Below are 25,569 nucleotides of genomic sequence, written 5' to 3'. Positions count from 1 at the left end.
CGTGTTCTGCCAATGATAAACTGAACTCTGTTGGGCACAGGCTGCGGCATTTATTGTTTTTTTTTCCCACGCAGCTGCTCGGCTTCAGGAAATGCAAAGGAGCCGCGTATCTCTGGGCCTCCCCCGCTGCCTCTTTGATGCTGCTAGCCAAGCCTACCCCCAGAGACGCTGAAAAATTATGGGGAGATCAAAGCCTCGATTAGAGAACAGCACAGCAACATAAACAAACCTTATCAAAGAGGGACCACCCAGCACAGAAAGGACTGAGCTTTCATGCAGGAGCTTTTCCTGCTCTCAAATCTCCTCCTCCCCACCCGCGCTGCTGCTCGCGAAGCAGCAAAAGGGTTAAATCTATTTCCAAAGAGCCCAACCCTCTCCCGCCCAGGAATCCTCCCCAGGTTTTGCCTCCCTCTTCCCCACCTCCCATCAGCGAGCGGCTGCCCTTGAACCCGGCCGGGAGCGGCCGCGGGAGGAGCGGAGCGGGGCGGCCGGTCGGTCGGAGCCAGCCCGGCCATGCGGGTCCCGCTGCCCGCGCTGCTCTGCTGCTCGGCCGCCAGCCTGCTGCTGCTGCTGCGATGGCGGCGGCGGAGGGGCCTCTGGAAGAAGGTGAAGGAGGCTCGGCAGAGGCAGGAGCGGAGCTTGGTGCAGATGGAGATGGCCGTGCGGCGCTTTCGGGAACAGGTGGGTGCGATAAGCCGCGCTGCTCCCTTCCACCCGCCACGGGGATGCGGGAGCCGCCTCCGCCCGGCCATGGCCTCGCTCACCCCGGCCCCGGCCTCGCTCACCCCGGCCCCTTCCCTTAGCGCAGCCCCGGGGAGATCGGCCGTGCAGCTCCCCCGGGCAGGGAGGTGTCTGCCTGCAACGGGCAGCTGCTGGGCTGCCAGATGGCATCCCGGCTCCTAATATGGACTTACAGGGATTTAGTTTGGTTTGCGTTTGTTGGTTGGTTGGTTTGTTTGTTTTCCTTTCTAAATCTATATATGCATGCACAACCCCCCCCCAGCAATACCGCCATCCCCTCTGTAGCGGGGATGGGGAGGAAATAGGAAACGCCTCTGGTGCGGCGGGGCACAACGGGCAGCGGCGCAGGCGCCAGCAAACAGCAACCGGCAGGGAGGGGAGGAAAAATCGCGTCTTCCCGTCCCGAAGCTTCCCGGCCTCTTTTGCCACGGTGGGAGGCTCAGCCTGGCTGCTGAGGAGGCGGTAGGAAAAAGCGAGAGGCAACGTGTCATCAGCCGAGGCCAAAGTGCAGCCGGGCAGCCCGAGGACAGTGCCCCCAGGGGCGGGGTGCGATGCCACCGGTGCCGACCGTGCCGACCCCCCTGCGGTATTTGTCAGGCTGCTCGACCTGTGGCTGGAGTGGACTCGCTTGGGTCGGAGTCCAGCTTGAGGGACGAGCTTTGAAGCTTTTTACATTATATTTAGCAAGCGGTGGGGAAATCTCTTCTGGCCAAAAAGAATGACCTGTCTGCTGTCAGCTGAGGGTCTCCCTGTTTTGTGTGCTTCTCTGCAGGATGCCTTGGTGATGCCAGGAGAAGACCTGGCGCCAGGTCCAGTTTAGTTTCTTGCTGAAGCAATGCCTATAACCACGTTGCCAGTTCTCACTGTAATTCAGCAAAGAGCATTGCACCAAGCAATTGCCCCAGGCCTGGCCAAGACCTGTCTGAACTAGGCTGGGCAAAACAGCAGGTGCTTGGTGAAATCAGTCTGGCCAAGAAGACAAGACTTTAGAAAGCCTGGGTTACTACTGGCCCTGCAGGTTTTACCCCATGCTCACTGGTATCAGGGTGTGAGCAGAACTGCGGTCTTGAGGCAGATCTTGTATTTGGTCACCAAATGGCAGGTATTTTTAGGATGAGCTACAGTGGGTGCCAAAGGGAGAGGAGTTACCCACTGGCTGAGGTAGAGGTGTCTCATTGCCTGTTCAACCTTTCCCTTAGCATCCTTCCGTGAAAATGGTCTCCATCCTCTCTCTGCCTTTGCCGGAGCTCTCCAAGAAACTCCGGGATGGCTCCCTCCCTCCGGACCACGTCTTCTATGCCTACGTGGGCAAGGTGAGGACTGAGAGTGGTGGGGCAGCATCTCATCAATGGTGGGACTGGCTTTCTGGGGAGAAGCTCAATACAGGGTTCAAATGCTGGTTCAAACATTGCTGAGCTGTCACTGCTCGCTGGTTAGGGCTGGGCCCTTCCGTGCGTTTCTGTGAGCAAGAAGGGAGCTGGATGCCTGGCTGCTGTGGCTCTTGGCTTGGTTTGGAACAAAGGGGAGCAGCCAGCTCAGCATCTGGAGAGCCCATACTTTGTTAGGGGAGCCTATACCTTCCCAGGGGCAGGTATAGCTATAGGGAAGTTGCAGAGTGCTGCTGTTGTCTCCCCTCTATCTCCAAATGGGTTGGTAAATCTCAAAGGCTCAGCGTCCACTTCCATTCTCTACTGCTGCCAAAGTGCCCTGATGGCCTCCTGGGTTCATGTTTTAGCGTTATCATTTTATGCCACCCCAGAAGTTCCGTCAAGAGAACAGGCTCTGCTATTCTGCTAGGCTCAGTGCTTCTCTCCATCATGCACCAGCTGATGCTGTGGCCTCCCTGTGTCCAGACAGCGTTTTGGAGTTTGATATGAAAATGTCTTGGAAAGGAACAGAAAGGGCTGCCCAGATGGGGAGGTGGAAAAGGGGAAGAGGCAGGTGTCCTTTGCAAAGCAGAAGGCTGTTGTGCAAAGCTGCAGGCTGTGTCTCACCTGCATGCTTACCTGCTTTCCCCAAGGCCCTCCAAATCGCTACAGAAACCAACTGCATCACGGAGTATCTGCAGGAAAGCGAGACCCAGCTCCAGAAAGCGAAGCTGACGGAGAAGCTGGGTTTGCTCTATGGGGTGCCTGTCAGCATCAAAGACTCCATCAACTGCCAGGTACTGCCAGCACGATAATGTGTGTATCCTGAGATTACTGTGGGTTGAAGTTCGGTGGCAGGAGAAGGTTTGACCTCGGCGTCTGGTGAACCTTGTCATAGCTGATGTGAGATGGTCTGCCCTGGCAGGTGACGGGGTTTGCTGCCTGTCTGCCATATGAGCCAATAGAAAGCTGGTCAGATATACTACCAATACACTCCGCAATGTGTGCGTGATGGATGTGTTGCTGGATATGCACATACATCCTTATATATATAGATAAAAATACGGGGGCAGGGGGAATTGCAATCCTCTGTTTGGAAACCTCATTTTTCTGTGTTCTCAGGGCCATGATTCCACATTAGGGTTTATAAAAAACCTCAATAAACCTGCAGCAGAGGACAGCGTGGTGGTGCAGGTGCTCAGGAAACAGGGGGCAATTCCATTTGTCAAAACCAACGTTCCCCAGTCCCTCATCAGGTAGGTGGGTGCTCGGCACGGTGGCAGTCCTCCCTCCCTCGTCGCAGGTGAGGGTTTCTATCAAGTCTAATTCTTATTTCCCACTTCTTAAATGACAGCACCCAGTGCCCATTCTTAGTGTCTGTAAGTTTTACTTAAAAAAGTAAACACACTTACACTAAGGATGAAAATTAATTTTAGTTCCAAATGAAATATAGAAGCAAAAGATGAGGAGAAGAAGAGAGAAATTGCTGCCCTTCTTTCCTGTGATGGATGTTTTAAAATCACTTTATTTTAATTTACCCTTCAGGGGTGGTCCTGCTAACTATACAGTGCAAAGACATATTAATGAAAGGTGAAGCTAGTTAGCTAGTTAAGCTAGCAACTTTAAATTACCCAGCTCTGAAATCTCCTGCTGTATCTGGCAAGACCACTCTTGACATCATTGATATGGAGCAGGGTCAGGTGTGCTCTGCTGGCAGCAAGTGTCCCTGTGTCCTGCCAAGTAAACTCTGGCAAAGCTCCTCCGTGGGTGACTGTTGCTGAGCTATATGAAATGCATCCTTAAGGTGACGTGGCAATGACAGACAAGGTTTTAAAAAAGCCACACAAAAGGGTTGCTCCAGGGATTATTAGATTTTTACACCAGTTCTTGGAAGCATCTGGTGTTTGCATGTCACTGCATCTGGCATTCGGGCTGTTCCCAAGCAGGGGCTCAGCTATTCCCTCCTGGGGTGGGGGAACATGGACTTCTTCCAGGTGGGCTGGTTTGGATGTCCTGTGGCACTCAGGCCCGCATGAATGGGCAGCCTTCCCAGGAGGCTTGATATATCTGTGCTGTCAGAGAGTCTGTCTGGGGAAGGCTTCATGACACTGAAATTAGCTGGCAGTGAATCCGGGTGCTGGGACCACCATGAAAAGGCTGGTGGTCTTCATGGGAGCTTTGGGAAGCTCCCACAGACTAAGTGGTGTGAATGTAACAACTAGCGAATTACCTACTTACCTTCTGAAAGTCTTTTTGTAGTGGCTGGGGTCCACACCAGCAGATACCTACATTCCTCTCATTTCCAGTATCTCTCTCTCTCTAGCTATGACTGCAAGAACTTAATCTTTGGCCAGACCTTCAACCCTCTGCTCTACACCAGAAGCCCCGGAGGCTCCTCTGGTGGAGAAGGGGCACTTGTAGGAGGAGGTGGGTCCATCCTAGGCTTTGGGACGGATGTAGGAGGGAGCCTGCGTTTCCCCGCTGCCTTCTGTGGGATCTGTGCACTCAAACCCACCGGGAACAGACTCAGGTACTGTGAGTAATGCAGGGATGTCTCTGGGTGAGACCCAGCCACCACCCTACCAGCTGCTGTGCTGGGATGCTCCTGTGGGCAAGGGGAGACTTGGAAGGAACCGGGAAGGGCTCGTTTCTCCTTCCTGCCCAGCCTTTTTTGGGGCCTGTGTGGAGGGAAGCATTAGTTCCCCCAGAACAGAGACAGATAAACTTCTCCATCTGCATGCTAAGGGGGTGGTTGCTCCTGACTGACAGGACATAAATCATTCTGGCCTAGGTTGGGTCCCTCTTGGGCTTCCCCTTGGCCCTTCCTTCTGCCAGCCTCTGCACTGCAAAGGGAGGGCAGCGTTTTCATTACCCCTTGCTACTGCTTGAAGCCTTTCCCTTCAGTGGAAAGTACTCAGCTGATGTATTTCATGTGTCTCTTTTCTTCACAGTAAAAAAGGAGTCATTGCTGGTGTCCTTGGGCAGAAGGCAGGTAGGAATTGATGATTGTCCTTCAGGGAGAGCAGTGGGGCAGGGCTGAGGAGGACCCTCAGCTGGTTGTGGGAGATCCCCAACACATGCAGAGAGAGAAGCAGGTTCCCTTTCAGGGACTCTTTCAGAGAGTCATTCCCATACATGATTCCTGAGAAAGTGGAACATGTATGAGCTAAGAGGAGCATGTTGTGTAACATATAAACCTCAACACACCCTGTAAGCCCCAGGTTGCTGCATTGTCTGTCACTGCTTCATGGGAGGAGAGGTTAGCAGTCAAAAGTGGTGTCCTATGTTGTCCTTGTGTCATAATCAACAAAGCTTTTTGTTTAATTTTGTAAATCATGAAATGGAGACATCAGGGCACATATTGATGGATAAAAACTCTGGGTCCATAGCAATGGGCCTGCTGGTGGGAAGGCACCTGTAGGCATCCGCAGTTCAATTCTCAAAGAGGATCTGTTGCCAACACTAGCCTAAGTCAAAACGATGCTGAGAGGTCCTGCTTTTGCAGGACATGCCCTTGAGAGACCCTCAACCATGAATGCTTTCTTCTGGCCTTTTCCAGTGGTTGCTGCAGTGGGGCCAATGGCAAAAGACGTGGAGAGCCTGGCGCTGTGCATGCGGGCGCTCCTGTGCGAGGACATGTTCCACCTGGACAGCACAGTGCCTCCCCTTCCCTTCAATGAAGAGGTAAAGGACCTCAAAGGGGGCATAGGTCTCTGAGAAGAGCTGCCATTGCTCAGGCTGAGGATGCCAGTGGCTCCTGAGAGCCTTCCATGACCCATTCCAACCTGCCAAATGCTGCAGGTGGACACGTGGGCGCGACAAGTGCTGCTTTCCAGACTCGCCCGGCGGCATGGGTGTGCTCTTGGCTCCCGATGCCACTGATGTCCTTCCAGCTGGCGCTTCGCCTTTTTCTGCAGGTGTATTCCAGCACACAGCCCCTCCGCATAGGCTACTACGAAACTGATTTCTTCACCATGCCAAGCCCTGCCATGAGACGTGCCGTTCGGGAGACGAAGGAGCTGTTGGAGGATGCTGGTCACACGGTAGGGTGTTGCATGAAACCGGTAATCATACTGCGTCTATTCTTCCTTCCTACCATGCCTTTGGGATCCATGGGTGAATACCAAGCAAATTTGGCAAGGAAAGTAGGCCTGGCATCCACTCAGCTTCCCACAGCTTTGAAAGTAGACAGCTGCTTCTGGAAATGAGAAATTCTTTATATTGCAACTTGATTTCTCCTCTCAGCAGGATCTCGGTGCTCTTTAGGTGCTGGTGAACACAAAAGGGAGCCCAGTCCAACCCATAACACATGCTGGGGAGCAGATACGCTGCTATATGACTTGTCTGTAGTGTGGGTGCGTTTACTCACACCATGGCTGAGATGCAGATTGTGTTTGGTGCTGTACAACCCAGGTCCTGAGGCAGTGCCCGTGTGGAGCTTACAGTCCTGGTGGCATGTGATTACTGCCAGCTCAGCCTGTTTCCTGAGCCTGATGGCCACTTCTCTTCAGTGACTGTGACAAGCTTGTGTCCAAGTACTTGTTTAGTCTATTCTCAAGCCAATTTCATTTCTTCTGCATTGTAGCCTTTGGCAAGCAGTTCCACAGATCTACTGCAGATTGCATGAAAAGTCACCTCCCATTTTTTGTATCTGGAAACAAGAGCCTAAGGAGAAAGTAAAAGGGCAGTTGCCGATGGCAGATTGTTTATAGCCAAGCAGCCCCGTATTGACCCAGACCTGTTTCTAGGGTCTTGGGTTTTTGGGGTGCAGAGCAGAGGAGGTCTCCTTCCTCCTCTCTGCCATTTCAGCAGGTCACCTCCTGTGCATGAGGCATAGTTGTGGCTGCAGCCTCTCCCTTGCCCCTGCACAAGTGAAGTGGGGAGCACAGACTCATGTTCTTTGTCACCCACTGCCAGGTTTGGAGGGACGTTTGTGCCTGGGGCCTGCTTGGACATCAGGGGGCCAAGCCCATCCTCTGTCTTTTGACTCATCAGTTGTTGCTCGAAGGGAAAACAGCGTTTTCAGGGAAGGATGGATGGGATGGGGAAGACCTGGTGCCCTCAGATGCTGGCAGCTTTTCTGAGGGCTTGTCAGGAAATCCTCAGCCCAGCTCAGCCTGTTGCCAGCCCTTGATGGCTTCTCCCACACAGCCTGCTCGTGCTTGTGCCACTGACTCCTCTTCCACTGTCCTTCCAGCTGGTGCCTTTTGAACTCACCAATGTGGACCATGTGATCTTTAATTTCTGCGTCAGGGGGATGTTTGCTGATGGGGGCTCCTCCTTTCTCAGGAAATTGTAAGTATAGCCTGCAACACTTTGGTGTGATTGGTGCCTTTATGAAAATCCTCCCTAGGGTCTGGCTAGCACCCAGATACAGGTAGCAGATCTGCTGGATGTAGATAGTGGTTGATATGTACTGGGATTTACTGGGGAGCTTACCATCAAATGATTGAGATGAACCTTGGGTCTCTTTGGGATTGTTACTAGCCTTGATAGATGACAGGAAACTGGGTGCTGGTATCCTATAAATACTGTGAGAATCAGAGGAGCCCAGAGGAATGGAGCAAAACTTTGTCACTTAGGTGTGCTGTTTAGGGGGGTTGGCCTAGTGAAAGATGATCTACTGTGATTGCTTCCTAACACTGCTTAGCTAAACACCGTTTCCTCTTTCAGCAAAGGGGAGCTGGAGAAAAGCAACATGGGGCTGTTGTTCTGGTTGTCGAGGTCACCAAGCTGGCTAAAAACTGCTCTCTCCTGGATTGCCAAACCCTTCGTAAGGTCCATTTCTTTCTAGCGTAGTTTAAGTTAAGCAACAGGTGGAGAATAACTTATCTCCCATGGCAGTAAGGCTTTCTCATAGAGAAGTCTCTAGGTGTTGCTGCCTGGCTGTGCTTAGACACATCTCCAAACAGGAGTGATGCTATTTCTGTTCCTCCTCTCCCCACTTCGGCTAAAATCCACAAGTCCTGTCTGATCACAGAGCCAACACCTTTTATTTGTGACAGTTGTCTCAGAGGACAGGGTTGGTATTAATGTAATTTATTTTTCTTTCTTTTTTTTTTTTTTTTTCCTCAGGCACCTCGATTTTCAGATATCCTAAAAAGTATGAGAGCAAAGTGAGTAGATCTGAGCCTGAGCAAATGTGTGAATATTTGGGTTTCTCTTTTGGAGAGCAGCAGTGTTTGCTACATTAGGGATACTGCCCCAGCTGCATGCGTCTGAGATAATATAAGGCAGAAAACACAAGGGTGGGAGCAAACAGAGCAGTTTATGTCAACACCATAACCTTGTTGGGTTTGGCAAACTGTTCTAGTGCTGAGGATGGGAAGGAGGGTGGGGACTCACAGCGTCTTGCTTAGGAACTGGATGAAGCTTCGGGGAATGAAATAGGGTGTCAGCTTCAGTACTGGTTAATGCATCTGTCATGCCATGAGGTGGGGGCCCCGTAAGACAGAAGAAAGGTAAATGCCCAGGGAAGGTTTACATTTCCTTGCTGCCATGTCAGTGTTGGGCAGTTAGTGGTGAGAAAGGACTCAAATCCTGTAGCAGAGAGGGTCTGCTTTGTGCTGTGCCCCTAAGGCAGTACGTCTGCCCCCACATGAAAGGATCAGTCCCCCTCACACAGCCTGGACTTTGAGAAATGATGTGCCTGGGCTTCCATTTCCTCAGCACAGGGCAGTAACAGGGCTGGGCACTTGTCAGGCCAAAGCAGCCCTGCACCAATCTGCCTTTAGTCTTCAGCCCTCCATCATGGGCAGAAGCAGACATAAGACCTCCAACGCTTCAGAGAAAAACCAGGACTTTGCCAAAGTCCTCTCTTCCCTTGGCTGCAACTCCAGGAGCAGAGCTAACCTGTGCTCATCTGCTTTTTGATGCTGTTCCCTGCCCCTAGAGCTGCTCTTTGCAGCTTTCATTTGCCTTTCATTATTTGGTTGTTTGGGTTTTTTTGGTGTATTTTTTTTATTTGTTTTTGTTTTGTTTTTTCTTTCAGCACAGTGGATGAAGTCTGGAATCTTCACTGTGAAATTGAGGTAAAGTATTGCAATTTGAGGTTTGATAGTTTTTGGTTTATTTCTCTTTGGGAAGAGGCAGATTCAGTACCCACCAAGGTGAGGAGATTATCACGTCACTGGTGATGTGAGGTAGGAACCATAACATCATGCCTCAACAGATCTCCCTTAGATGTGTAAGTTCTCAGCACATTTAAAGATCAAGATGACACAGACATATTCATGATCCCAAATCAGACCTGAATTTTTTAGTCCTACACTTGAAAATACAGGCCATCAGCTGCAGCAGATTTGCCTTTATTTCCATTCTGGTTTCCTCAAGACCCATACCCATGTCCCAGGTTGCTATGTGCCCCCACACTCAATCCCCACCACCAGCTTTAGCAGAGGGGAGGGTGCTTCGTAGGCTGGGAGGGCTGTTGGCCAAGCAGCAAAGGGTTGCTGGATTTTAGCAGGGTCTGTCCTGATGTAGCCTGATGGCTGCTCCTGGAGAAGGGCTGAGAGCCCAGCTGGGCACCCAAGGAGAGCCTCAGCCAGCAGCCATGGAACAGAACATCCACCCCACTGACCACCAGCACGTTTCCTCCTCAGGAGTTTTGCCACCAGTTCATCGCCCAATGGAAAAAGTTGAATCTGGACGTCATGCTTTGTCCCATGCTGGGACCGGCTCTCGGCATCGGCTACCCTGGGAAGCTCTCGGGTAGGACTGCTGATGGGGGACCTTTGCCTGCAGTGCGGGCCTGCTCTGGCACTCCACCAGTATTGATGGGAAATGTTCCTCCTCCCCTCACATCCCCAGGCCACTGGCCAGCTGCACCCCGAGGCAGCTGCAGCCCCAGCCCATGGGGTACACCCAGGAGAACCCCCTGGGACATGTGGGAGCTTAGGGGCAGGTTTACATCCTGCAGCCCTCGAGTTCCCAGTGCAAGCACCCCAGTAGCTGGGGGGTCATTTAGGCAGAGGGGGTGAAGGCTTTCCCTGCATCAGGATGGTGATGCAAGCTCCCCCTCTCCCGCAGTGGCAGTCAGCTACACCATGCTCTACAATGCCTTGGACTTTCCTGCCGGCGTGGTCCCCGTCACGCTGGTGACAGATGAGGATGAGGAGGAGCTGAAGGGCTACCAGGGGTACTTTCGGGACTGGTGGGACCGGACCCTGGCAAAGGTGAGTGGCGCCAGGTTCCCCAGCAGCACAAGCATCCCCATCCCTTCCCCTGGACGTCCCCCTGCCCTCTGCCCCTCTCTTTGTGCCACAGGCTTTTCGCGGCAGCGTGGGGCTGCCCGTGGCCGTGCAGTGCGTGGCCTTGCCGTGGCAGGAGGAGCTGTGCCTCCGCTTCATGAAGGAGGTGGAGACCCTCAGCCTGAAGAAAAACATGATCGTCTGAGTCCCGCACGCTCACCTGGAATGGGATCCAAGCCAACATCAGTGCAGGTCACCTTTTGGTCTGCCTCACCCCCAGGACTTGTGTTCCCCTCTGTGGGGACACGGTGATGCCTGGGCTGGCTCTGGGGTGCGAGGGGAAAGCAGGGCGAGCTCCCCAGTGATGGAGCACTTCCAGTCATTGTCCTAATACAGTATTTTTTGTTACTGGAAAGTCTGTTATTTCAGGTCTGTGTTTGTGTGGGGGTTGGGGTGGATTTTAATAGCCCTCTCAACACCCTCCAGGAAGTGCAGGAACTTATAAATGGGGAAACTGAGGCACTGGACTGGTTTTGCCTGAGTTGTTCAGATTGCTACTTGGAGTGCTCTAGGAAAAGGGATTTTCCCCTCTGTTCTCAGCTTCCTGGGGATGAAATCTGGTGTTTTCCCTGCCGCAGAGCAGCAATCTGAGGTCAAAGCTGTGCTTGCCTGCAGGCTCCAGCAAGCAGGGCAGGAGTTGGGTGGCTTCCCATGGCGCAGGGCTGCTGGCACCCGGCACATATGGAGAGGAGATCTGGAGTGATCGTTGACTCCTGTCTCCTTAGACACCTGCTTTCCCCAGGGCAGAGGTACGAAGTGCTTCAGCTCATGGTATTGCATGTATCAAGCAGCATGTCAGGGCCCTGCACACCCTCCTGTGTGGTGCAGGAGCCGCGTCAGGTTTTCCAGCAGGATTTTCCAGACACTGACACCAGGACTGGCAACAGCGCCGGCTGCTCCTGGCATCTTTCCAAAGGTTCTATGGAAAGGGATTCCACTATGTGTTTTCCCAATGCAGCAATGCCACAAGCGGATTGTAACAAAGTTCTGGCAAGATTTGTTTGGGTTTATTTTAATGTATTGTTTTTGTTTAAATCAGAGTCATTCAAAAGCATGAGGTCTTTTCAAGGGCTGGGCAGAGAAGTTCATCCCAGCCGAGGAGAAAGCAGCCCCCACCACCCTGATTCTTTATCAGCAGGCTTTGAAAGGAGGAGGGAGAGAGTTCCAGGCATCCCAGGACTGAATGCTATGTAAAGTCTAGTTCCAGAAGAGCTTGGGTGGGGTTTTTCACCAGCTGCAAGCGCTCCCTGCCCACACACAAAATGTTGGACAGGGTTTATCTGCTTGCATTTAAAAATTGAAGCATGGAGGAGCTTTTCCCCAGCAAGGCAATGCCACCCGCACCCATGCCCGCTCCGTCACTCTGTTGTTTTAACCTCTCTCTCCCTGGCACGGAGGAGAGCAGGGTCCAGGAGTCAAAACCATGGAGACACCGGTGTACCTGAACCAGTAAACGCTCCTCACTGGAAAACCTGAGTGAAGACCTCCAGCAAGCTGTCCCCACTGCCACGGGACAGTGCACCGGGCAGAGCCAAAGCTGCTGTGTAGCTTTGGGGACATAAGGGTGCCAAAAAGGTGCAGCTGCAATCTGCTCCCAGCCCAGCCTGGGTGGAGGGATGTCGGTGTGAAAAGCTGGGACAGGGCAATGAAGATCAGTCCCCACAGTCAGCAGGGAGAGGTTGGTGACATCTGCATTGTCTTGCTCTTTTTGCTCCCCATCCTGGCCAAACAGGGAGGATTCTCCTTGCGAGTCAGCAACAAATTTCTCAACAAGGTCTTGCTTCTTCCCAGAGCTGCCTTACTGCTGCCCCAGGAATAATCCCACGGGATGTGTCTGTAGGTAACATGTCTGCAAGGTAACATGATTGCAGCATGAGCACTGGCTTTCAGCCCCCAAACAAGACCTCCATCAGAGAGCAAAGATCACCCTGGATGCAGCCTCTTTACAAGCTTTGCTACCCTACTTGGAGCAGAGCCAGTATCTCTCCAGATATGGCAACACTGCCTTGCATCTTGGCAATGAATTTTCAGAGACATCTGTTGCTTCCCCCTAGGCTTGTAGACACTGGAGGTTTGAGAGAAATTTGATTTTTTTTTTTTTTTTTTTTTTTTTTCCCCCCCCCCCCCATCCACTTCCTATACTCCTGGGGACAGTCCTGTGGGTGGGGAGCACCCATGGCAAGGGGCAGCTTCTGGGGCTGGCAAGGCTGCATGGTCCAGCTCCTTTTGCGTTGTGCTGGCTGGAAGGTGGCTTAGAAACTGCAGAAGAGACAGGATGCTGGATGCTATCAGAGGGGATTTCCCAAAAGTGCTCACCCCCTGATCTGGGTTGCCAAAATGCTTTTCAAAGGGGCTTGGTTTGAAAATGACAGGGGCAGCCATAATCCTTGAAGGCATCTTCAGAGAGCTCCTTCCACACTGCCTTTCCAGAGTCACGGTGTCCTGCTTGCACCTTCATACTCTTGGTTCTCCTGAGCTTCAATAGGTGCAATTTCACCCCCTGCACCAGGTTCCCCAGGACAAGCAGAGCGATGTCCCAGGCTCAAAGGGCTGCGTGTGCTGCTGCTGGGGGACAGAGATGGTGGCTGAGCATCTCCTGTTGAAGGGTTAAATTAATTATTAGACATGGGCATAGCAGGGGTAGCCCAGACCTGGGTTTTGCAGACATTCAGCTTTGTTAATCAGCTCGGCTCCCTGTGTGTAGCCAGGTACAGCAGCCACCAGTGGCTTGGGAACACAGCCTTGGGGAACGCCCCCCTGCCAAACCCAGTGTGAGCTGAGCATGCTGCTTTGCAGCCCAGCCCACAGCGCTTCTCCAGCAGACAGACCCTTTCAAAGTCCACGGTCTAAAAACTCCTTTTCTGGACTTTGTTAATGCAAATCTGCTTCAGAGCTGATCTTGCATAGCAAGCGATTGCAGAGTCTGCATTCAACAGCCCTCCTCAAGAGAAGGTGGGAGACTCAGGTCCTATCTGCAGCTGGACCAGAACATAAAGGACTGGGAGAGAAATCACGACCCAAGAGCGACTTGGGCAGGTCCTAGATCCGTTGTGGGGAGACCCTCGCACCCTCTCAGCTCTGCTCTGCAGTTCAGCTGCAGCTGTTGTGCTACTGAAATGGCTGGGACGTCGGCAGATCCAGCAGAAGATGGAGGAGGCAAGGAAGACACGGGATCTGGCCCTGGGCTGAATGGAGAAGGCAGTTCACAGGTTTAAGCAAGAGGTAATTTGGGGGAAAGTCTTTTGGGGAGGAAGGGTTTGTATTTTGGGTAACCAAAGAAATGGGGGAGTGCTGATCAGTCCCCCTTTGAATAGTGGTTAGGGCATATGCATGTTTTGGATCATTACCAGTTTTTCTGAGGGTCACCACCCTCCATTGTCACAAAAAACCCTCCTGTAAAGACAGCATAAAGAAAGCATTTCTTCATACATATCTGTTGAGGGAATTCTGAAGATCGGAGTTTGGGACCCTCCAAATCAGATCACCCCAGACCTCCCTGTCCCCTTTTCTCCTCTTCTGTCCCTGCCGCCAAACCTTTCCCATTCTCCTTACTTCTGCCCCTCCATAGGAACCTGTCTGACTCATCTTCCTCAAAGCACACGGGGGTTTCACATCCCTCCAGCATTGGTGACCAAAACCCATTTCCTCCTGCCCATGCCCAGGTAAAGAAGTGCCTGGATTTTAGGAGGTCAGGTCCTTGCATTTGGGATTTTTCTTAAACACATAATAAATACCTACTGCTATTCTTTTCTTGGAGGAAAGATTGCAAACAGCACACACTTCTTTTTTTCTTTTCCCCATATTAATGATAAATCTCGTAAAACTTCAGCTGGTTGAACTGCTACTCAACACATTGTCTATGAGTTAGAAGCGGGGTGAAGGCTTGCAGGAGAGTAAACAGAGACATGTCAAACCTCTCTTACAGGTTCAGGCAAGTCTCCAGTCAAGAAGCAGTTTTCTGCCTAGTTTTGTTCTGTTTTTATGAACTAAGGCTCAGCAAATTCCCCATCAGCAAATTCCCCACTCCAACACATGCAGTATCATGTGAGAGGCCTGCATTTCTACAGGGAATGTCTCTTAAAATTCTCCATTCAAGGTCATTTCTGTGCAGCTGTTAGAATTGAGTATTTGCAGTCTTTTCTGTCATTTTCTTCCCTCTGTACCCAATTTCCAACCCTTTGCAGAACCCAGGCACCCAGACTGCACATGTCCTCTCACTGACAATGGTGGAACTGGTGGAGAAGCTAAAGGAGGAGTCCATATCCCAAGGAAGTGTCCTCTACTCCTACATGGGCAAGGTGAGTGATACCTCCAGCATGGGAGAGATGCTGTGGAGTTCTTCTGCAGTGAGGGCTTTCAAATTAAATACCAGCTCATTTGCTGAGAACTGGCAATGCTGGGGATTATAATTTGCCAGTACTGTGATGTATGAAGGGTGGCTCGTGGGCAAATAAGTAGGACAGAGGTCCAGGGCAGAAAATTATTCCAGCAAGAATAAAAGTTTATAGTAAGGTCTGAATAATGAATGCCAGAGGTTTGAGGAGATTGAATTTTCAGCTTGAAAACTCAATTTAAATACTGTTTCCTTCCTTCCATCCATTCATCTGTCTTGCTGCTCTTCTCTGTTCTGGAGAGGCTTTGGAGGTGACTTGGGAGGTGAACTGCGTGACAGACTTCTGGAGCTGGTCCTCACAGCCATGAATGAAACTGAAGAAGCAGAAGGAGAAGGGGCTGCTCTATGGCATTCCCATCAGCATCAAGGACCACATTGACTGCAAGGTACATCCCAAATTCTCATGCCTCTTGGCCTGTGGCAGGAAACGGGTAAAGATGTCCCATCCTCATGAGGACTGGCTAAGAGTTGCCTCAGACAAGGATGTTCTGGACCAAATATTGTGGTACTAGCAAACCCGCCTTTTCTTCTGATGAAAATGTTGTTTCCTGCAGAAATTTCTGACCTGCTTTGATTTAGTTTTCCCTAAGGTAGTCAGGTCCTTTTCTGCCTGTGAGAAAAGTTAGGTGGGAACTTTGTCAGAGGAGGCATCAGGACTTTGTCTGTTATTGTCACAGCTCTCAACCACATCTTTCCTGCTATCTAAAGAGCTTTGCTTCCCATTCCCAAGAGCCACGTCTTCTCTGGAGGGATGGTCAAGTTTCTGGGCCAAGTGAAGGAAGAAGACAGCATCATCGTCCAGGTTCTAAAGAGCCAGGGGGCAATTCCCTTCGTGAAAACCAATATCCCACAGATGATGATAAAGCAATAACGTGTTTGCCTTCATGAAAACACTGTGATATGTGACTCTTGGCATCTGGGAAAGGGCTGGCCCACAGGCATAAGCTCCAACCCTTGTTCAATCATGCATGTTGAGTTAATTGCCTCCTTGTTTCAATCTGAAATTATTTGTCTTACATTTGATGCCTCTTTCTTCTTAAATTGAGCTGTCCCAACAAATCTACTTCATGCTGATTCTACCTGCTGGGATTAATTCCACGCACATCCCTGCATGGATGTTCTGTGCCCTGTATTTATGATTTGCAGAGGCGGAAGTACCTCATTTGCCTGCCGTTCTTCTTCTCCCCAGCTATGACTGCAGCAACCTCATCTTCGGCCACATGCTGAACCCCCTCAACCACCAGAAGAGCCCAGGGGGCTCCTCTGATGGGGGGAGTTTGAAAAGTCACTTCCCATCTCTGTTTTTGCTGCTTATAAAACAGGGACCACCCCTCCCTACTGCAAGGATCACCAAGAGGAAGGGAAATACAACAGTTTGTTTCCCAAACCAATCTTGCTTATATTCCTGGCCTAGCAGATAGGAGAATCGCCTTCAGATATCTCCAAGTCACCTCTTTTCTAAAGCACCTTTTTTTTTCCTATCATTTTTTGTGTTCCCATAAATATCAAGCTCACAACAGTTTCCATGATCCCTCAGCTGTTAAAAACAGTTTACAAATTTCTTGGTGAGTAAGGGGGAAGGGAGTTGGAGCAGTTGACCCTCAAGGACCTCTTCTAGACTAAATTATTCTGTGGTTCCACCAGTGGGGATTTCTATATGGGAGCTGTTCCAATGATGCAAACGAATTAAAAATACTTGGTATGTTGAAACCTCTAAAAATTCTTCTTTAACCTGTGGAGGATTGGAGCCTGTGCCAAGTCACAATATGCATTAATGCCTTGAAGACAGGAAGAACAGTGGGCAGACACTACTGACCCAGGTCCTGTGAAAATGGGGTCTTGCTGTCCTACAGCAGCAAGGAGGGCCTGAGCTTCCCACCACTTCCCACACATCTCACTAGTGGGTCAAGGAGGTTTGCAGAATCATTCATCTTTGTTGCCTGTTGAACAGGATGTTTTTCTTGCAGCTTGTTCCCTTTGCACCGCCCAAGATTGACTATGTGGTGGACGAGCTGTTCACCAGAGGGATTTTCTCAGATGGTGCTGTTCACATGGTGGACTGCTTGTGAGTAAACCCCTCATTTCAGTGTGGGCCATGAGACTTGGCACTCTATAGCCAGTGGGCACATCCAGAGTGTTTATATTCTTGTGAGTGCAAACTGAATAATGAGCAGCAGAGGAGCAATTTCTGGAAGGATGAACCTAGCGTGAGCAGCAGCTAATTCACAAGAGCAGTTCACACACATGGATAATGCAGAAGGGCAATAAGATACCATGTGTCAGCAGTGCTGTGGCAACTGGCTTTGTGTGTGTGATTAGTCTATGGCCCCTGGGAAACAGCACACATTCTAGAACTCCCCTTGGAGGGGCAGTGGCTTAGCCCTGGCTTGTGGCCACGCAGCCGCTCACTCACTTCAAGGTGAACCATGTCCAGGGTTGTATGTGGCCCCACCACTGAAAAGCACTCCAGAGCCTTTATGGCACTGTCAACATTAGCAGTAAAGTACTTTTTTCTCTATAATTTCTGCAGTGAGCACTTACACCTGAGCATCTAAACTCCACATGATCATCTCTTGTTCAGTATTTTGGATTGAAACAGGCAGATTTTGTCTTTTAGCAGCTCACCTCTAAGATAAGCCCTGCTTTGGAAACAGCATAGATGGCTTGTCCTGACTTCTCCTTCACTCTCTGCCCTTTCAGCAAAGGAAACATCAGGGATCCCAATCTGAAATCCCAGTTCAATACTTACAGACTTCCTACTTTGGTGAAAAGGATCTTTGCTGTCCTCTTGAAACCCATAGTAAGTGTGTGGATGTGTCTCCTCTGTGTTGTAGGAAATCTGCAAGGTGGGAAGATTTCCACATGCAGGGAGGGAAGCTGCTCCTCTCTGGCAGTGCTTTGCTGCTTCATGTTAAGTGCCTGATGGGCTTCATAGTGAAATACACTTCAACACGCTTAGTCCCTAAACCCAGGCTGAACTTATCAAGTGAGTCTGACAGCCTTTTGTGGATGTGTTGCATGGGAAGGTCAAAATACGATCCATTCTCGGGAACCCATGAGCCACACTGCTCATCCAGCAATGGGCTCCAGGAGACTGGGTATTGCTAGCAAGGATCTAAACAGCATCCTCACATCCAGAAGATGCTCTCCAGGGCTAGCAGTGTGGTCTAGAGCCTTATTTGCATGGGTTGTTGTGATTAAATGTACAAATTAATGTGGGAGTAAAACTACTTCACTGGACACCACACTGGCAGAGCCACTTCTGCCAGGACAAGACGCGTGGTGCCCAAAATGCAACCACCTGGTAGCCAGCTACTTCAGCTGTGTCATTATTCACTAATCCCATGTTTTTCTTCTCCTTCCAAAAGTACCTACAAATCGCTCAGGATCTCAGCGCTCTCTGTGGAGTAGGGTAAGATGCACTGAAGTAGCTCTAGAGAAAGGGGATGCACCTGGATGTGTCCATGACTTCATGCAGGTAGATGCCAGCTCACTGTGCAAAGCCCTGTCACGGGGCTGTGGGCACAGGCTGGGCCACACGAATATGTGCTGCCTCAGCACCACCTGGGCTTAGTACGGTGTTATCTAGGGCTGTGCAGCCGAGATTATTTTAAGAGCTTGGGGATCCTCACCACAGCAGGGCTGTCTCCATGGAGATCGGCACAGAGAGATACAGACTACTTTCCCATCAGGTGGATTCTGGTACCCAGATCATCACGTGCCATGTTAATGCAGAGGTCTCTGCACACAGGTGCAGTGTGGGGTGAAGTACCTGCCCCTCCAAGAGAGACAGAGGCACACCAAGCTGGGAGCAAGTGAATTTAGAAGTCTCGTGATCTTTGCCTAGGTGCCAGAGCACCTAGAGATGTTGGCATGCTTTTACTGTAAGCTTTTTTGATGTACCTGTAGGCACATGTGAACCCAGCATAATCAGCTGGGTGAAACTAGAACTTGTTCCCAGAAGGGTTGTGTGGTTTCCATAACAAGAGGCTCTCTGTGCATTTTGTTAATTGCTTTCTGTTGCCACAGTCCCAAAGCTGATTAATTCTGCCACTTTTCCAGGTCTGCCAAAAACCTCTGGGATCAGCACGGAGCAGTGGCGGTAGTGTGATTTTTTTTTTTTTTTTTTTTTTAATTATTTTTTTAAATTTTTTTTTATCAAATATAGTGAGAGATCCCTAAAGTTTCTAAGCAATTGCTTTGAGCTCTGTGATGGATTCAGGGTTGGAAATGGATCATATGGAAATAAAGCAGCTAGGTTTTTCTTTGAAAGTCAAGCTTTGCAAGAAGTGGTAAGAGCTTAAGGCAATAGATGTTTATGTGGAGGTCTCTACTTACTGGAGGATGCGGAAGAAAGATTATCCTTTGCCCTATATTTTCTAAGCAGAAACAGCATATGACCAGCCTCTAAAGATGAGGCTTAATTTTTCCTTCTTTCTGTCTCTTGGTTCAAATCCTTCATTTCAGACATTAGGCACTATTGTCACATGCTTGAACTATCAGGCAGAGTCCTTAGGAGTCAAAAATTGTGGTTGTGAGCTCCTTGGCTTCTGTGGATTTTGTCTGGACTCATTTGGGATCAGGAAAATAAGGCAGGAACATTCTTCTGGACACCTGCGTGTTGCCCACAAACTGAGCAGGTTCCCCTTTAAAACCAGTTGAGTTTTATGCTTGTATCTGTTTTTATTGGCCGGCTCCTCTCCTCCCTGCTCTGATGGTTGGAAACCTTCATATTTCCCGTGCTGTTTATTCACTTCCAGTTTATCCTCATTTTATTCCTGTCCTTGAGCTTTAAAAAGCACCTCTCCTCTGATATTTCCCACTGCCTCCCTCGTCCTTGATCTATTTATAGAGAGCAACTGTATGCCCTTTCAGCTGGTGTTTTGCAAGGCTGGAGAAGCTGAGCTGTTTCGGTGTCCTCCCATAAGGCAGGATCTGTGTTACACCCTGGGACACTCTCGCAACCCTCCCTGAGAAGAAACATGTCCCCAGCCCACACCACGCAGACTCCAGCAGTGCCAGTCGCTGGATGGATCAACCTGCCTGGTCACTGGGCTGATGGGAGTGTTTGGGAGGAAATGGGCTTGCTTGTTGTTTTTTTTTTTCCCACTTAAAAACAGATTCCTCTCCCCCCTGCAAAAAACACCCAACCAAAAAGAAAACTCTTTAAAAGTGTTGTTGGCCTCAGAGATCTTTTGAATTGTTTTTCTCCAGTGAAGCCATATTCACATTTTTTCATCTACTGCAAACAAGAGCTGATTGAAAACTTTTGGCTAGCAACCAGCTTTCCTCTCAGAAAAAAAAAAAAAATCAGGTTAGCTACACTGACTGTTTTTCCTGGAAACACATCTCATTTGTTAAGCTTTCTGGAGGAAGGATGTCAGACTGCAGACGGAAATTGAGGTCAGACTAAAAAACAGCCTCATAGCTGGGTCCTTCGTGAGAGATGTGGACAATGTACAGAAAACCTGGAGTAAGAGAGTTGTGTGGAACAGGGGCTGGACTGGAGAACAAATGTGTCCCTGTGACCAGAATGTGGCTGCAGAAGCAGCCATGCTGTGGTCCATCCATGTCTATTTACTAAGACAAGGTGGAACATCTCTTTGAGGATGGATTCATTCATTGCCTGATGTTCAGCAAAGCTGTGGTAAACCAGACTACAAATATAGGTCTCAGATCTACAGGGCAAGCCTGAAGCTGCTTCCTGCATTGTGGGGGGGAGATCTTGGGCTTGTGTAGCTGCCTCTTGCTGCTGCTTTTTCTTACCTATATCCTGATGCAGAATGAAAGAAGGTTTTCTGAACATATTTGAATTCATGTCTTCTAGATTCATGTACCAAAATAACCAAAGCTTTTAGGAAATCTGACATTTTAGTCAGCTAGATGTAGTTCTTCAAACTCTTGTTGATCTCCATTCAATACAACTCAAAGACAAAACCGTTCACAGGAAGAAATTAACTCTGAAATGCCCATCTAGCATTTATGTCCAGGTCTTGGCAGCACATGGTATTCTGACATGAAACCTAAGGCTGAAAGAACAAAAAACATTGTATCTTTCAAAGCACAGCTTGTGTTTTATTTGATTTTTTTTCAGTTGTATCCAAGAAGGTTTTTCTCCTTTTCCTATGCTGTAGCCATTGATCTGCCACTGCTGTCCAACAGACATTGTTTGTCATCTCCTGTGTCTTTCCTTCTAGGTTTACCGCACTGAATTCATTGCTAAATGGAGGAAGCTGAGACTGGACATGATTCTTTGTCCCATGCTGGGGCCAGCCTTTAACCATGGCTATGCTGGGAAGCTATTTGGTAATCTCCACTGAGGTGTATCTGTGGTGGTGCTTGTGGGCAGAGCTGGAGCAAGATCTTTTGGTCTTTTGGACGTTCCCTAAACCATGTGTGTTGCTTGGTCTTCCCTCTGGGGAAGAAAGCAAAGGACAGGTCTCCTCTGGGTGGGTCTTCTCATGCCCCCACCTCATCTGAGCTGCAGGTGTTTGGATAATTATGGGGCAGCAAATAGGGGCACGTATGTCCAGTCATTCATGGGTGAGTTTCCCCCGCACCATCTGTCCTGTAAACAGCCCAAGAGCTACTCTTGCAGCAGAGAGTGGCTGTGAGGATAGTTGTCAGAGGGCTGGTAGACCTTGGTATAAGGCCAAGCTCTTCTGAATGTGGCCATCTTACATTTCCCAAGACTTTGTGAAGAGCAGAAAGGCTCCTTGCCTGTGATTTGCAGAAAAAGGAATTTTTTTTTATAGCTTCCAGCAAACAGTCAGGGTCCTCCATCTCTAGCAATGGCCCTTTGGGATCCAAAATCCCCAAGATCATGTTACAAAACTGGGCATATGGGTTATCTTGAAAAGATAGCTGGGATTTTTCCATGGCATATGGGAGACATAGATGCAGGCTCTGAATTAGATCCAATACTGGTATCTCTCTCCCAGAGCACATCTAACCTCCACCTGACTGACAGGTGAAGGCATGGGTCTCTCTCAGGTCTCAGCAGCCATGTGGCCCTCAAAACTCTCCATCAAAAGTCCCTTTAAAACCAGCATGTTTTGATGGTCTCTTCAGGTCCAGCACTCCAGTGTGAGATCCTGCAACCCAAATTATCACCCAAAAGTCATTGCTGGCTCAGCACACTAAATTTTACCATTTTGCTCTGTGTGATCTTTCCCAGATGTGACCTCCTATACCAATTTATACGTCTTAAACTTCCCTGCTGGGGTGGTGCCAGTCAGCACGGTCACGAGAGCCGACGAAGAAGAACTGAGGCATTACCGAGGGCACTATGGAGGCCCTTGGGATAAGAGACTGAAAGAGGTCAGTGGGGAAAGAGCTTAACCCTTAGCAGAAGGCTATGACTGGCACAGTGGCACCTCTGGCACATTGTCCCAAGGCTTGTCTACATGTCCTGATGACAATGGGAGCATTTTAGTAAAGCGGTTTGCATACACCATGTTACTGCCCTGCACGTGGTACAGCTAGGCTGGTGTACATCAGCTGGCCATTGTCCCATTGCATGTCTTCCTTCATCTTCTCTTTCTATAATGTCAAAAGACAGCATTTTCTCTTGTGTCTCTGACTTGGTCCCATGCTTAATTTTTGCAGGCTGTGGAAGGAGCCGTGGGGCTGCCGGTGGCCGTCCAGTGCATGGCTTTGCCATGGCAGGAGGAGCTGTGCCTTTGCTTCAGGAAGGAGGTGGAGAGGCTTGCCCACGGCACAAAGAGAAATGTGTGATTTCTGGGAACCTGCCTTCACTATGATTCACTTCATTTTTCGTTCCCTGCCCTTCCCTCCAGCCACCTTCTACCTGATGCACAAAGCAAAGTAAATTGTGATTTGCAGACTCTGAACCACCCTTTCAATAAATTGGCAATAAATACTGTTTAAAAATAGTTATCAAAAATCTCATCTCTGTTCAAATTGTCCTTCTTTGTTAGAGTTAAATTGCGTAAAAAAAAAAAAATAAAATAAAAAAAATTAAAAAAGGAATGAGAGTTGATGCTGGACCAAAGGAATCTAATAACTATAGTATAACAATATCTGTTGCATGATATGAGGCCAAGGAGCTGTTTACCCCAATATTTTACTTCCAACAGCAGACAGGAGGAGATGTTTATGGGAAAATCTAAACTGGTAAGTGTAAGATTTCCTCTCTGGCTGTGCCATTGGTTTGCTAAGAGATTTTTTTGGCAAAGACTTGCAGTCAGCGCATCATTTTTAATAGCTGCCAAGAAAGCTCTCCTTCATGAACTTGTTGGGCCCCTTCCTGAACTCATTTACTCTCTTGATCTCCACACAGTCCGGTGGCAGTGGGCTCTGCAGTTTAATTGTGCAGTGAATAGTGGAAAACTTAGCTTATGCTTAAACAAAGAAAATTATGAGAAGGGGTAAGTGGTCTGTCTTCGCTCTTGTTCCTCATTGTTTCTTCCAGCTAAGGAATGGGAAAAGAAGGTTGGGGATTTTTTTATTGCCTATAAGCACTTGAGGGAAAACTGAGTTTAAGCATTTCTGTGGGTACATTTAGACTGTTCGCACTGTTTGGTGCTTCCAACCTCACTATGACAATTGTGTGCTGTTTCTCAACCCATCATTCACTCTCAAGGTAGAGGAAGAGGCTGCAAGGGAAGGTGGAAGTGATTGAGGAGACCAAAATGCTTTAAATAAGCAAGCATGCCTTGAAACAAGGCATCAACATTAGCGATGATCCGTGTCTTCTCCAAGCCTTTGTATCTCGCCATGCACCAGGGCTGGAGTCGGTATTTCCCCAACAGGAGAAAGCTGCAGACTCAAAGGGTGACACCATTCTTGTCATTTACCTGCCTCCCTGGGGCTGTACAGAGATGCTGCCATCATCCAGCAGCCTTGCATGGTCACAAGCAAGTCTGAGTCATGCAGCAAGTCCTGGCTCCTGAACCTGACTTACCATCTTCTGCTCAGCACAGAGCAGGGAGAAGGTCCATGGCACAGCCCTGCACCCAGAAGATGCCCCATCTCTGCAGGATGCTGCTGGTGCCACCAGCCACAGATGTCCCATCTGATGGAAGTCTGCCAAGCAACCGGGGCTGTCTCACGCCAGGAGCAAAGGATTTTGAGCTGGGACCTCATTGTTAAACAGGTAACCCGCCCAGGTAGTATTCCTGGCTAGAGCTGAGCATGCACAGACCTTGTTTTGCAAGGAAAGGTGTGGTGGTTGCAACCGCCCCCCGGCCATTTGAGCACCTGGATTCCCAGGCAAACGTGGCATGTTGTGGAAAACAATTCCCATTATGTAAGTGCCGTGAGACAAAGCACTGAGGCCCTCCCTCCATGCTATCAAAATTCCTGTCATATAGGAAAAGACCCTTCTCCTGCCTGAGAAAAGTAGCAACAACCAGTTACTCCTGGTAACCTGCTACTGGATCATAGCCTGAGCAGGACAGTACAGAACTATATGATCTGAAAAGTTCTGGACATAGATAAATGGTGGTAAGCCTAGAAATTACCTCATCCTAAGTGTGGCCAGAGTGGCACTAAACTCAATGATCGCACAACCCTATAAATAGCAATCCTAAAGTGAGACCTGTCAAGCTCTCCGGTCTGCTACTTCGCATCTCCCTCTGGCTGGGATGTCCCCAGAGTCACCTCGTGATGAACTGATGCCACAAAGCCGTGGGCAAAGATAGATTTCTCAGGACTCTACAATTTCCCGTTGAGAAATCCTGATGCATTAAAAGTGAGTAATTCACTAATCCAAAGCAAGAAATTTTGGCATAGGTGTACCTCCACAAATATTCAAGTATCCATGGATTAAAGCGTATGAGTATGTGTGTGTTGACAGATTTTTACGTAGGCTTTTAATCATGTACCTGTGTGTGTGTGTCTATATGTAAGTGGTGAAGAACTAACAGCTCTCTGCAGCATCTTTGCTGATGGTGTCTCTGCCTTGCTGGAGAAGTCGTAAGTAGGGTCCATACAACCCACTTGGCTATGGAAAGGCCCAAGGAAAACAGTGGAACACCCACAGAAGCAGGAAAGATGTAGGGACGGTCAGGACAGGAAGCAGCCTCTGCTGTCAGAGGTGTGAGGATTGGGGTGGGAGGTTTCTCTCCCCATCCCATTGCAGTTTATTTGGGGAGAGCCAACAGGGTCCTGGCTGAGCAATGCAAAAAAAGTGATTGATTGATACAAACGGACTCTCATCTCTCAACTGGTATTCTTGGTTGTTGGAAATGTGCAGATTAAGTAGTTTCTTACCAGCTGTTATGTTCTTTGAGTGTTGGTGGAGTTGGACTGGAACTGAGGAAAGTCTCATGCTTCCAATAGATATTCCAGGCTGAAACGAGTCAGAAACTGGAGAATTCCCAGAAAGCTTTTATTCAGTCCTCTGAGCCAACTGGAACAACTTCTTTAGAGGGGACCAGCTCATTTCAACATTTTATGAAATGTCTGTAAAATTCTTTCAGAGCAGCATGGTTAACATACTTCATTTTGTAAATGAAGTCAGGTGAGAAAAACATGGCAAAAACTTTGCACTTGGCCTTAGTGGTTTAGCGCACCCTGGTGCAACGTGGAGGAGTGAACGCTGACCTGTGAGTTGGGCAGGCCTGCCTCCTCTATTATGGACTTGAGGTTTGACTTAGGACATCCCTTTGCTTTCCTAACTTGGTTTTCCCATGTGGATAATGGTCTTTCTCATCAAACCTTTCTCCCAAGCATCCCTTGCTCCCCTTTGCCTAGGTATGGGTCCACACAAACCCACCCACTGTGACCATCTGCACCCACGTAGCCGCTCACCTCCATGACAGAGACTCTTTAATTTCATATGACTCTTGGAGTG

The 25,569-nt window shown here is 49.3% G+C and overlaps 1 protein-coding gene and 1 pseudogene across 1 annotated transcript; both read left to right on the top strand.

Moving 5' to 3' along the window:
- Positions 1-406: 406 nt before the first annotated feature.
- Positions 407-11,029, top strand: LOC136001768 (fatty-acid amide hydrolase 1-like). Its single transcript, XM_065656403.1, has 15 exons — positions 407-681; positions 1,941-2,054; positions 2,762-2,905; positions 3,231-3,364; positions 4,432-4,638; positions 5,060-5,100; positions 5,668-5,792; positions 6,026-6,151; positions 7,306-7,403; positions 7,782-7,881; positions 8,184-8,224; positions 9,100-9,139; positions 9,710-9,818; positions 10,137-10,282; positions 10,374-11,029. Exons 1-15 carry the CDS (start codon positions 514-516, stop codon positions 10,500-10,502), a joined length of 1,722 nt encoding a protein of 573 aa, XP_065512475.1. The 5' UTR covers positions 407-513; the 3' UTR covers positions 10,503-11,029.
- A 1,173-nt stretch (positions 11,030-12,202) lies between these two features.
- On the top strand, positions 12,203-22,621 carry LOC136002150 (vitamin D3 hydroxylase-associated protein-like; annotated as a pseudogene).
- Positions 22,622-25,569: the final 2,948 nt, after the last annotated feature.

This window comes from Caloenas nicobarica, chromosome Z (assembly GCF_036013445.1).
Source record: "Caloenas nicobarica isolate bCalNic1 chromosome Z, bCalNic1.hap1, whole genome shotgun sequence".
Taxonomy (NCBI): domain Eukaryota; kingdom Metazoa; phylum Chordata; class Aves; order Columbiformes; family Columbidae; genus Caloenas; species Caloenas nicobarica.
Note: the sequence above shows the minus strand (reverse complement) of the source record. Positions and strands in the feature narration are given on the sequence as shown.

Bases quoted from the DNA above. Each gene is read 5' to 3' on its own strand.
- LOC136001768 (XM_065656403.1), top strand. From the start codon at position 514: ATGCGGGTCCCGCTGCCCGCGCTGCTCTGCTGCTCGGCCGCCAGCCTG. The intron at 2,906-3,230 runs GTACTGCCAGCA...CTGTGTTCTCAG, and splicing joins AAGACTCCATCAACTGCCAG to GGCCATGATTCCACATTAGG. The intron at 7,404-7,781 runs GTAAGTATAGCC...TTCCTCTTTCAG, and splicing joins TCCTCCTTTCTCAGGAAATT to CAAAGGGGAGCTGGAGAAAA.